At 32.9% G+C, this 14,118-nt stretch overlaps 1 protein-coding gene across 2 annotated transcripts; it reads left to right on the top strand.

Annotated features, from left to right (window-relative positions):
* Positions 1-3,028: 3,028 nt before the first annotated feature.
* MS3_00005990 (uncharacterized protein) lies at positions 3,029-13,373 on the top strand (the record flags this gene model as incomplete). Of its 2 annotated transcripts, XM_012940580.3 has the most annotated exons (7): positions 3,116-3,201; positions 6,121-6,196; positions 6,237-6,269; positions 6,309-6,456; positions 6,497-6,911; positions 9,319-9,428; positions 12,798-13,373. In XM_012940580.3, the coding sequence occupies 7 exons, from the start codon at positions 3,116-3,118 to the stop codon at positions 12,923-12,925; spliced, it is 996 nt and encodes a 331-aa protein (XP_012796034.1). In that variant the 3' UTR covers positions 12,926-13,373. The 2 variants fall into 2 exon arrangements, with proteins under 2 accessions (XP_051067197.1, XP_012796034.1); XM_051214077.1 differs by having other exon boundaries at positions 3,029-3,201; positions 6,121-6,269.
* Between the last annotated feature and the right edge of the window lie 745 nt (positions 13,374-14,118).

Below are 14,118 nucleotides of genomic sequence, written 5' to 3' on the forward strand. Positions count from 1 at the left end.
GATTAGTTGAAGTTAGAAATTAACACTGCTGGATGCCGGCCGGCTTATCGGTCTAATGGTTAAGCGCTCGCACGCGAAACTGATAGGTCCCGGGTTCAAATCTTTCTAGACGGGATCGTGGATGTGCATTAGTGAAGCTTCCCACAGTCAGGCGAAACGGCCTTCCAGTGCTTCCAAGTTTTTTATAGTGGTCCAGCTTCAATTAAATCATGATCTCAACTAATAAAATAAAATGAGACTGCAATCCCAAAGTTATAGAAGAGATCAAAATCATAGATTTACAAGTAAGTAATGTAAAATCAAGTCATGTTATGGACTGTGTTAATTCAACAAAATTATGGTATGCAGGTTGACAATTCAATAAAACGAGTTCATGTCAGTCTTAACTAATGTAGACATGAAACAGTCACAGTAACTTTCTAATGTGACCAAATTACATCATACTAGTGATCTATCACATGATAAAAAAACGTATAACGGTAGTGGTTTTACTAAAAAAATAGAAGGAAAATTGTATTTTGTTGCTTAAGAATATGATAATACCTGACTACAGGAGTTAATCTTGAGTCTCAGAGGCAGTTTATTTTGTATTATTCATAATGCGAGAATAAAATGATCAATGGACCGAATTTCTGGAGGAATTATTCTTCACTAGAAGGTGTTGACGAATAAATAGCCACATTCTGGTGTTCTTATTCTGTTCCTCTATCATAAGTTTCAGACCATTCTTATTGTCAACATGAATCACTGTGAAAAACAACTGGAAGGAGAATAAATAAGTAATGATTTCAGCATACCAGATGTTGGGCAGCAATAAGCATCAACATAAAGAGTGGAGTTTTTTTGATACATTGGTATGGTATTTGTACGAACTAATAAAAGCCTTGTACTTGATTGCTCGCTGAATACGCATTACAAAAATAATACGTTCATTTGTGCTCATATAGTTCTACCTGCCTCAAACAGCAACATTTCGGAAATTCCTAGTTATCAAACTGAAACGAATACTTCTAATCATCATAATTAGGTAGGAAGTGCAGTAGATTATCTTCGAGATAATTCCTAAGATCCAGTAGACGCTCAACTTTGAGATCAACATGCTGGATTGCGTAAGGACCGATCGCGCACAGACCGAATTGCGACACCACAGATCATCGTTGAACAATCAATCGGAAGGAACTCGTCACTATACATAGAGTTCCTGGACTGTAAGAAAACGTTTGACGTTGTGGCTAGGAAAACCTTGTGTTACCTTCATCGACAATATGGTTTGCCTAAGAAAATCGTCAACATCATACGGAATTCATACAACGGACTACGATACAAAGTCGTGCAAGGAGAACAGCGGACCGACGTATTCCAAGTTAGGACCGTAGTCAGACAAGGATGCCTATATTCAACCCTTCTCTTTCTTCTGGTGGTCGACTGGATTATGAAGACGTCAACATCTGTGATGAAGCACGAAATACAGTGGACAGTTGAATGCAACTTGACCTAGCCCTTATATTTCATGCAGAGCAATTATTGCAGGTGAAGAAAGCCTGTGCAGCAATAAACTACAACAAACACAACGGAATAGACACATAATATACCAGTTGTTCGTTTGAGATTTGAAGTAACTAAAGCCACCATTCGAACTGGATCCCCGTCACCATCACAGTTTTGCACCCAAAATGCATATCCACGAGTAGCTTCCACTTTTACTGGAATCGACTCTTTTATTGTGGTAGGACAATTACCATTGAAGTGAGAAGTACGTCTGACACGGGAAACTCCACGAAAATCAACGAGTATCACTTTGATGGAGTTCCTCTAGAGCCAAAACCTTGAAGGAAAAAAAATAAATTTCCGGAATTCGTATGACACAAATGTGTCTATTCAATGAAAATGAATAAAGTGATTCGATCGGATGTGTGTTTAAATGACACTATGTTGTTTTATATCCGATGTGCCAAATATATCATGGGTTTTGATATAACAGGTCACACAAAACCGTCCTAATCTTTTGTAAATGTTCATGACTATGTGTCTTCAACACTCATAGTAATTTATTCCACATGCATCCAGGCTACACAATATTTAAGCTATTATTTATCATAATTTGCTTGATGGTGATCTTGCAGTCAGAGGCAATATGAACCCTCAGAGTTTTTTTTATTTTGGGAGGTCCAAAATCCATGACCCTTGAGTTACTGCGAAAAATGATGAAATGTTTGTCGTTGAACAGAGAGTAATCTAAACAGCAGTAGGTAGTCGAGCTTCTTTTCAATTTGTATACGGATAATAAACTTCAATCTGGAGTAAAGTCGTACGAAGTTTAATTTTTGGTAGACAAAGTGTGCTATATTGACTGATGAACTACATATGTGTTCTTCACAATATTCAGCTATTGTCCCACATTAGTGGACATAATCTGAGAGGTGCTCTAGCGAAATCGCGTTCAGTTAAATAGAAGTTTCTGTATGAGGTAAGTTTGATGAAATTTTTGAATTCTCAGACTCACGGTGACAACATTACGTTATCGCATGGTCCTAGTGAATTCAGTTATACTAATTCCCAATAGTCCATTACTTGTTTGACAATGTATTTTAGTCATCGAACCTGCCAACAACCTCCCAATATGAATATTGAGCTGTGTTTTGTACAAACCGAATTCTGATATTTTACGCACATAGTTTCCTTTATAAGCACGAACAAAGATTCTAGTAGAATTGCGGGAATTCTCCTGAAATGCCTGGTATATTACTAGTCAGTTTGGAGTCTCTCTGGAGATGAAGATCGTCGAAGTCATCATACTGTAGTGCTTGAAAGAACTTGTTTAAAAATATCCTGCAACAGGTTGAAGAACTAAACAATTCAGAGAAGCTACAGCTCCAGCCCGTCTACAAAATAATCCGACTAGACAAGACATATAAGTGATTGTTAGAATGCGGTGAAGACCGATAGTAAATAAATTTCAAGACGTTTTTACGAAAATGAATTACTAAAATAATTTGTTTGACACAGAAGTAGAAAGTCCCATGAATTTAGAAGAAATTTGTTTTAATTCGCTACACTTGTTGAGGTACATATTAGGATAGAAACACCGAGTGTGGGTAGTTGAACGTATATCAACATGACAACAATCGAGTATGGTGGGGGGCCATCACTTGAGCAACGTCGGGCGTTTGCAAATTTGGAAAGTGGTGGACATGTGCCTGGGTAAATTATTTTTATCAACCATATTGGACTTACATTTTATTATAACAAGACTTTATTGAAAAATTGTTGAATATTAGTTAGAATAGTATAGTATATCAATAGTTATCATTTTGCGCATTGTCTTAAATAAACACTTTTGAATAAAAATGTAAATTCTTGTGTTGGCCAAAAGTATGTATCGGATAGGGAATCTTATGTAGCCATTTTAATTAACTACACAACTAACTAAAGTACTTTTTATCCTTGTATGCACAAGGTATTTCCCAAGTGTAAATGGAATAGAGACTAACGAGTTTGGTCTTCATGGAGAGTGTAATTTAGTTTGGGATAGCGTTTTTGGTATTTTAAAATAACAGAATCATGTCTTTATGAGTTTAGTTTTTAGTGGCTTGATGCTCTAACTTCAGTTTGATTTTACTGGATTCACTTTAGAGGATAATATGATGAAGTGGTTCTTATACGGGAATGGGTTTTGGATTCCTGTGTTTCATACACTCGTTCCCTCAGACAAACAATAAGAGAAATGAAGCTGAGAGTCAGACCTAGGGAGGCAAACATACTACATCGTTATAATACTTATGAAAAACGTTAGTATAACTCAAAATGAACAATTGGTAGTATGGCAAAGAGGCAGAGACTGTGTAGAACAAGGAGTGACAGGCAAACCCACACAAGGCTCATAAGTGTGGAAATAAAAATTCGAAAAAGAAGACATCTATATAACCTGAGGTACACAAGTTCATATAAAAAGAGCAGAGCTAATACGAAAGTGAAAATAATTCAATGTTACATGCTATCTGAGGCACTAAGGTTCGTTCCAAAGCTGTTGTGAACCATGTAAATGTCAGTTAGTACTACAAACTACAATTTCAATCGCTTGGACCGTGCTTTACTAGACGGATGAAGTTAGCCTAAACCTAGATCAAAGGAATACTAAACCCAGTGCATGTTAAACTGGTTGTCAAACTAGTAGTGCCATATTTTAGTTGAGAAGAAATATGTGTGGATTTTTAGGGTAAGGGATTCGTCAAACTAAGTTGTTCGATGGGTGTTCAGGATACAACTTGTTGGTTTTCATAGCTCTAATCGCTGGACTTATGGATTTAAACGCAACCGCCATCTGTTAATCTACAATGTGCACTATGCCTCGTGTACACGCTTGTTATCTGCCCGTGTGATCTTTTTTTAACCTAATAAACTTGTGTCTTCGGGCAAATATTCTATTTTATAGACTTTAGTGTCATGTTTTTATTCAGAATTCAAGAAGCATAGATAAAATATATTATTGGCTTGGTACAAATGAAGTTGGAATCACGTTAATTCCTCCAATTTTTTTACACTTTACCTAGTTTTCTATATTTATTTATGTATATTCATACATCTGATACGAAAATACAACGGAATAGTGGCCAGTGCTATAAATTCATTTTAAAAAGTTGGCAGTTTTTATTTAAAGCCACAACAATGTTTTTAAATATATCTGAGGATCGTTTCCTGGTAGTTTCAAGCTTGTTGTGTTTCAATCTAGTTCTTTAATCAGCTGAGTTCTGGAGAAAAAGTCTTGCGCTTAAATGTTAAACACATCTTCCGGTTTACTTCTCTGAAAATTGACCTCAACAGCATTTTTTACAAGTTATTTCTAGATTTTCTTCCATTTCCTGATATATATATATATACTTAGTTCACAACTATAATTAGGATTACTTAGAATTGTTTTTTTGTGTTAGTCGTTCTGTTGTATGGCGAATAATTAATGGAATTCCGGATGAATAACCATTCACTATGACCTTATCATTGCTGTTAACCTCTGTTCTTTTCGTCAAAATCCGTGAAATCCTGAAGTATTCGTTAGATAGCCATAAGAAATGAATTTATCTTCGTTGTAGCCGGAAATTGACCACTATTTATTGGATAGTGTGAAGTAAGCATTATAGAAAGCAATGAAATAGAGTTACAATATTCGGTAATAAAGTAATGATGTATTTGTTGGAAAATCATTTATTTACTTGTTTTAAAGAATTATCATTCACAAATTCTTAAAAAGTCAAAAATTCCAATTTCTACTCACTATGACACAAATATATCATTATTTTATTGTTTTGTGTTCAATGCTTAGCTTACTTGAAAATATCAAGTCAAACCTTGATATATATTAATATATCTTTAAACTTATTAACAGTTCAACGATCATTTTATTCATTTGATGTAATCATTTTGTTTATGTTTCGTGATATTCGAATGTCTTTAAAGCTAATTATGTCCAATATAAAATAACATTCGAAGTGCTTATAAGAAAATATGTAAAATATATGAAATGGTTAACTTATAGGTTCTTCTATAATGCCGCTGGTAAGAATGAGTTTATAAAGTATGTGATGGTATCGTTTGACATCAGAGGAAACTTGTTGTAATGAAATAGGTAAATAATAATAGTGTTGTGTAAGTGTAAAGTTTTAAACATGATAAACAAGAGATTTTCTAATTATGGGAGTGTATCATTTTTAATATTCATGCCATGTTGTCTATCTCTTTTTACTTCAACAACTTAAACATTTGATGTTGAGTCATATAAAGTGATTGTATGAGAAGAATAAAAGTGTTCATAGTGGATCGTAAAGTTACTATGAATTTGATAACTTCAGTATGAAATCTGCAGAAAGCCGTAAAATCTTATCATGACAATTCCATACAAATAAAGGTTTCTTATGTGTACTCGATGAATTGGTTTATATGAATGCTGTTAGTGCATTCATGTAAGTAAATCATTCAAAGTCTATAGACATTTTGACTTTGATTAATAAACTTATGTTTGAATCATACAAGCAAGTTTGATAATTTGATTCGGTATTTTGCTATATATCAAATATTCTAGATCATTCTAAGTGATAAGACAAAATCTTATCTTAATTTTACTTTTAGATACATGGGATTTTGTCCACAATTTAAGTATAGATATGGTCATACTTTTGGAAAAGAAACATCAGACATAGCTAAAGTAACTTGGTTTTTCGGATAAACGTTTTTTTTAAATGTAGGATCTTCCATATTATTCTGGGCCACGAATTCAAGTGAGTTTTAACATTTTAGTAAATTATTGATTTCCTTAGGAACCACTTCGTTTTTATCCTGTTTCAGACGAAAATAGCAAATTCGAAACTTTAAGATCTAATTTTAATGATCATGTTTCCGAAAGAATGTTACCAAAGGCAACAGGAGATAATAAATATACAGGGGAAATGATTCCAGGATATTCTGGTACGTATACACTTTCCATATTTCAGTTGTTATTTCATAGGTGATATACCTCAAATGAATTTCAAATTTGGTGGAACATATCGTACTCTCTCTGAAGAATGCGTTGATCAGTTAGTCAGAGAATATAAATCTGCTGAGATGAAACGAAATAAATTAAAAGAATCATCTAACTTATTAACTAACCTTCATCCTATAGCACATGATCCTTTAGTTAAGAATCATTTAAATATATGGGCAGATGATATGATGAAGAGGAACTCTGGTGTTTACTCAAACAAGCGTACAACTGAACCACCTATTCCAGGTTATAAAGGTTTTATTCCTCGTATGGATACAACAGAACATGGTTTGGCTAAACGTTTTCATGAAGCCGCTCAAAGTAGCTTAGAAACATTTAGAGCTGAATGTAAAAATCATTTTGATCATATTGATATGCCAGTGACTAGATTAGACACGTAAGTTGAAAAGGTTTTAAATGACGTTTGTAAAGAAAAAAGATAAACGTTAAATTGTTTTTTTCTCATTATGAACTAATTGTTATGATTAAATATAACAAATATGAAACCGTAAAGATGATAAGTCAGAATAGTAGTAGGTTTCTTCTTTCCAAGCATACAAAGAGTAAGTGACTATAGTTTGAATAGAAAGAACTTGCTAATAAGAATGCTATTACTCAACTTGATAGTTTAATAGCAGTTAACCCTTTCGATACATATAAATAATACAGTAGGAAAATAAAGATGACCAGGAAAATGTTATATATATTAGCAAAATGCATTTAGAATGATCTGGCCATAAATTAACTTGCTACGATATTTATTTGAGAAATAATGGTCATGATCTAAGCCAAACCATCACTGAAGACCTGGAAGCAGTGGACGGCCGTTTTGTCCCAATATGAGGCTCTTCGGTGGTGGGCATCCACGATCCCGCACGCAGGACTCCAATCCGTGACCTTCAGCCTCGTGTGTGAATTCAGCTATTAAAATTACTACAATCTCCACAAATCCCCATTCTGAAAATAAACATTACACTAAACCATTTAGAACTTAAAAAAAATATTGGAAAAAGAATAGAAACAATACTGCTCTGTATATTGGAATTAAATCAATAGTTCCAGGGTAGGTTTATTTTAAAGACACAGAGAATGCATGAATTTTGTATAGCTACAGCTTCAGGAAACCTAAATATTCGAATTACGTAACTTTTATACGAAACTTCATTGTGTGATTTAACATTTATCTTATAACCCATTTCAGCAGTGGTTACAAATGACGGAAGATAGGTTTTTATCATCTCTTATTGGATCAATGGAATTGATCTGTTCTTAATAGATATTCAGATGTCTGACCAGAGATAATTTGCATCCATTTTCTTATTATACTATGTAAATCATTTTTTCTAATTGGATTTACCAATAGGTGATTTTCATCATCATTAACATGGTATATCATGATTACTTGGTGAGACTCTAACCCAAACATCAAATTATACATAAAATTCCAGAAATAATGGTACTATATTTGTTTAGAAATATAGTCTTATTATGGCAAACAACGACATCACTTAGTATGTATATCACTCGTATGTTAAGGTGTCAGTCACGCTTTCAAAATTTAAACGTATAAAATTGTGCTCTAGGAACAATTTCATAAAAATAAAATCTGGACATGTATCATAAATGTTAAGAAGCAAGAAAGGGGAAACGTAAGAGTTTAATGAAAGTAAACTAGTTTCCTCGTTTATATAAATTAAGGAAATTGATAACAACAAATAGGTTTCAAAGAGTCAAACAAACGAGAATATGAAATGTTAGAAGTAAGAAGATGCAGTGTAATAGAAATGAGGAATGAACTAAATGATTAAAAGTACAGGATATTTGCTTTTTTTTCCTAACAGAACAAATCACGTATTGGAGTATGCAAACTGAAACTACTGAATATTTATAAGTAGTATAAGATTATACACGAAATTTTGATAAGCACAAAGCAGACAATACTAAAAAATAGAATAAATTATTTCTAAAATTATAATCAGTGTATATATGAATAACCGATAATACATGAACTCATGAACGACATTTGTTTGGACTTGCGCAAACGACCAAAAATTATCAGTTGTAGTCCTGGATGTCAACCATTGGGAAACTACAACCCGTTTAACAAATTAGTGGCAATGTGAACTCAATTGCTCAATGAATAAAGCTTTGAGATTTAGAGAGATCAGTACAGAATTTGAGTCTCAGTATGAAAATAAGTGCCATGATGCAGATAGATCTAGCTAATGAGTATGAAATGCAACAATGCTCACGTCGTGGATTCCATCTATGACCATTTACTCTACATACCACATCATAAGTTCAGAATAGAAAACCAGGTAAAATCCAGGACAAAACAGGATGGCTATTGCTGAATTATTTGAAACTAGAAGAAAACAAATGTAGTATTTTTTTATTGAATAACAACGAGCAATATAATGAAATGAAAAGTGATTGAAGCACAATTTTGAAACGATTTTACTATTCAATATTGTAACTTATTTTTTTATCGGAAGAAGATCAGTATTTGTAATAATGAAATAAGTACACTAGTTGAAATCATAAGCCAATTGAAGCTAGACTACCATGGAAAACTTGGAAGCACTGCTGAGGAATCCTACAATGGGACGAAACGGCCGTCTAGTGCTTCCAGGTTTTCCATGGTGATCTAGCTTTAATTGATTCATGATGTCAACTATTGAAATGACTAAAATTTCCACAAAACCTTTTTCTGAAATAACTACAGTTTGATCATTGAAGTTAATGAATATGATCTTATCCTTGTAAATAATGTTCTCATATATAAATTGTAATTGCTATTTCAGTTGTTCACGTCCACGTACTTCAATACCGTATAAACCAAAAAGTAATTATTATAGTGCAAGAATATTTCATCAAGGAGGTATGATACCAGATTATGAAGGTCATATTCATGGTAGGTAAACTACTCTTATTATCATTTAGATAAAATGATTTAATACACTTGTTAATATAAAAAGAAATTTTCTTTACAGAAGTAGCCATATGCTTCCAGAGGAGGTATTGTAGACCGGGCAGTTGTTGAAGCATCAAATAGAGTTGATGCTCCGGTCTGGGCATCCGGGCAGTATCAAAGCCCACATACAAATAGGATGGTGTGGCTCATATATATTTGGTGCCCCCTTGTACCAATATTTATGTGTTCAAATAAACAAATAAATAAAGCCATATGCTTCATACATATTAGATATTAATTTTAGTTAATGAAGGCAACATAGTTAAAACACTTATCGGTTTTCTTGCATATTCTAATTGTATGCTCGTAAGCTTTCGTTTAGGTATATCTGATGTCTGCTCGACGCAAACACATTATCATCTAATAGAAACTTATTATTCTACTTATTTACAGTGGTCTTGAGTTCTGTTAGAGGTTGGAAACACGACTCAGAATCGATCACAATGGTGTAGGTGTATACACTCTTTATATTTCCTTAAACCGTAAGATTAAAATCGCTTCATATTTTTCTTTCTACAAACTAATTCTTTCTCCTTGTATCACATCCTTATATGCAATCCTTCTTTTATATATTACTACTATTGAAGTAACTGGTTTTATGAATTCGGTGTTCATCTTGTTGTGTTAATGAGGTATGACAACTTGGATTGATGTATATATGTGCGTGGTCCTACATTGTAGCTGACTGACTGATTCTCCTTTATAAATGCAGAAATGTATCATAAACTTTTAAATTTGTTTATCTCATCAATTAAGTCACAACTATCAAGTAGCTTGCAACTGTTAGTACTTTATATAAGGTGAAAAATGAAGTATGATTTAAATCAGGTGTTGAGTTTAAATGAATGAATGAATGAATGAAACACTATCTTCAATATTGAAAGTTTAAGAATAAATTGGGAAAAAGAAAGAAAATACCAAACTCAATAAGTAAGACCATTTGAATGGATAAATAAACTTTCATCACAGCTCAATATCATTAAAATTATTTTACTTAAAATTATAAAACTTATCAATAGGATCTATAAATGACTTTTCTTAATATAGAACCTTCAGTATTGTGATGAATGTTTCCATCATCTGATCATATTATGATCTAGATCAAATGATCATACTTTATCTCTTAGCCTTGATATGATCCCAATTTTCTTCATTAAGGAATAGTTGATAGAAGGAATTTCCATTTTCTCAGTTGCTATGATGTTGGGTTTCCTAAACTGTTTCATTTTGCTTTTAGATTCAATATTCCAAAATTCCACGTTTACTTATATTAATTTCCATTCATAAAGTAACGAATCTACGTAAAAACAAATCATACTACTTATATAGTTTTTGTCTTTATGGTATTCTGTATAGTATAGTATTCTGTGCAGAATACTTTTCTGAAATTATAACACAATAATCTGTTATAGTCTATCTAATATTTACAGGGTTAGTTTACTATTTTTGAACAGTATATCTATAAGTAGAACATATGTAGTTCATTTACTATGAGATTGTTGTTGAGTGATTATACCAGTAAACTTTCAACTAATTTCAACAGTTGAGATCATGAGCACTGCTGAGGAGCCCCAAAATAGGACGAAGCGGCCGTCCAGTGCTTCCAGGTTTTCCATGATGGTCTAGCTTCAACTGACTCATGATTTCAACTATTGAAATTACTACAATCTGCACAAAACCCCTTCTGATACTTTCAACTAACTGACTATAAATTCAAACTCTGTCCCAATAAATTTGGTGAAAGTAATTGGGCAGTATGTAAGATGAGTTTATAACATATATATTATATTTGATGTATAATTCACTTTATGTTTAAACATTGCTTCATTCATTGATTTAGACTTCCAAACTTTTCTAAAACCCAAAATACAATTTTACTACATTTTGTGTTAATCCCTTAATGAATCTCAATCGACTACTGCATCTCTCTTCTAATGTGGTATGGCAACTTGAACTGATGTACGTACGTACGTACGTCTACGTTGATACTGACTGATTGATTGACTGAATACTATCTGGTACTTGATGAATTGCTATAGTATATGAGTAGGTTAAGTTTCACGAAGGTATCTCCAATCAATACTTCAATGGTATTGAATCATTAATCACAAGTTCGTAAACGTTTAATTGGAACTAGTGAACACAGAAATACCATATGATTGGAGTTATGCAATGATAGTAATGAAATCAACTGTACTCATTTCACTTCAATGTAGTATCTTTGTCAGATGTAAAAGAATTCCAAATGGTATTACAAATAACTGATTGGCACTAAATAGTTTATTGCTTGAAATGTATGTTTACTCAATAATAATAATAATAATAATAATAATAATAATAATAATAATAATAATAATAATAATAAACATCAAACATAATGACGTATAGTAATCGGAAATGATGTTATCTTTGTTCTATGTATTGTATTGATGATGGATAACTGATAGTTATGTTGTTTTCATTGAAATTGTTTAATTATATCACTTGGATATATGATTTTAAATCATGATAGTAGTTAAGTGAATCCATATGGAAAATGGAAAATGACATGTTTATTTTATGAATAAGATAAATAACTAGTGAAGTATTGATTTCAGCTTATCTAGGTTGTTCCTAGTGTAGTATGAAAACGCTTAATATGACAAAATGATATTGGAAAACATTTCAGTTACATCGTGGCAATTGATGATTATTTAATCATTTAAATGTTTTGTTGTATGTTACACCTTATCAACCTTTATTTGTACTACAGTTATGTTTATTCAAGCCTAAACTGTATCAATGAGTCGATTATTTATTTATTTGAACACATAAATATTCGTACAAAGGGGCAACGAATACATATGCGCCACACAAGTCGCCTTATTTGTGTGTGGGTTGTGATACTGCCCAGTTGACCAAACCGACGTAGGTGGTTTACTTAGTGGGCTACACCCCGAGCTATTGACCTAAAGATCTAACCTAAAAGACAGTGGAGCAACTGCAGCCCGTAACCAACAATAGTTTCACACGCCATTTATTCCTTTATTATCTTGGAGCTCATGTACACCATTGGTTTGTAATCAGGGTTTTCCAACTCCTTCAAATGTTATCCTCCATACCATCAAATCGTGTAAAGCTCCGGACATTCGGTTTTCGTCCTTTTCTATTTTCGTAAACAACACTGGTGACGCAAGAAGGCAATGAGTAGCACCTCAATTATGTAACTCCAATAGACTCTCTCTCTTTTACATCATCAATTATTGGTCATGTAAACAAATAAACTTTATTATTTAACTTCTTTTTTTTCTCAATTTCTTTTATGAATAGGTTATCAATATCATGTTGGCAAAAATTTCGGTAATACAACACGTGATTTAGAAGTATGTGCACATCCATATTCATGTTATGGGGAATATGTGAAAATAAAAGATTTAACATCAAAATATCTTTCATAAAAATAACGAACTGATTTAATTTTTCTTCTTCTTTTGTTTTTTTTATTTTTGATTTTGTTTTCATTACTTTAAGCCGATAACATGACGTTTATATTTGAGAGAGCGCCAAAAAATCACTTGTTTCTATCTTCATTCATGACCTTGTGCGTATGCATGCGCGTGCGCGCATGTGTGTGTGATACTCCTTTTTTTCTAACGTGATTAATTTTTTTTTCATTTTGATGAGACTTTTTTGTTGTTTTAATTTTAGTTATTTCACTTTTTTAATTATCAACAAGATGAATTGAATTAGTATTTTTCTTTTTATAAATAGAGATAAAGATGTTTATTTTTTGTTGTTGTCAAGGCATGAGACAATCATTAAAACAAAAAAAAGAGAAAAAACTTTGAACATTTATGAATATTTTTGTTTATTTATTTCATTCAATAAAATAATCAATAATTTTCATATCATTTGTTGTTTTTCTATGTTTGTTTTTTTTATTTTGGTTGATTTATCAAAATAGAATATGATTGTCATATTCTTGAGTGCTATTAAAGGTATGAGGGCGGTTGTCACTTACCGGTTGCCCACACCGTGAAAGGGTTCTTCTGGAGGTATCTGAAGAGTGAATTATATTGGAGGTAGTCTTAGTGACCTGAGAGTGTGAGCACAGTGCCCAAGAGAGAACTGCTTGATGTCGATCACACACGATCTTTTTATGAGTAATTTTTGTGTTAGCTCCGCACTTGTTGAGACCTTACCGCCGGAGACGGATATCCGTGGGATAAGGCAAGGTGTGTATTTTAGGGTCGACCTTTTCTAACCCCAACCCTTCTTGTGGGAAGGCAGCATCGCTGTCATTCATGCTGGTTGTCTGAAGGAAACACCTTACTGCTGTCACACCTCTGTACAGTTAGCAGTACGACTTCGCCTTCGGACCTTGGGTTTGTTGCTTTTACTCTTACCGCTCTTCAAGCGACCTGTCTGGGATGTTAGCACCTTGAGGAATGGTTGTTCCAGCCAGTATAGCTCGGTTCCTTCACAGCGATAGGCAAGCTCGACCACCACGTCAAGGTAGCAACAACGGTCGGGTATTTTCATATTAGTTTATATATGATAGATTTTATATGAACCTATTGTACTAGTTGGATCGTTTTATAATGTAAATTCTTCATTGAAAGATGTTAAAGCGAGATTATAATTTATAGAC

Source organism: Schistosoma haematobium, chromosome 2, assembly GCF_000699445.3.
Source record: "Schistosoma haematobium chromosome 2, whole genome shotgun sequence".
In the NCBI taxonomy this organism is placed as follows: domain Eukaryota; kingdom Metazoa; phylum Platyhelminthes; class Trematoda; order Strigeidida; family Schistosomatidae; genus Schistosoma; species Schistosoma haematobium.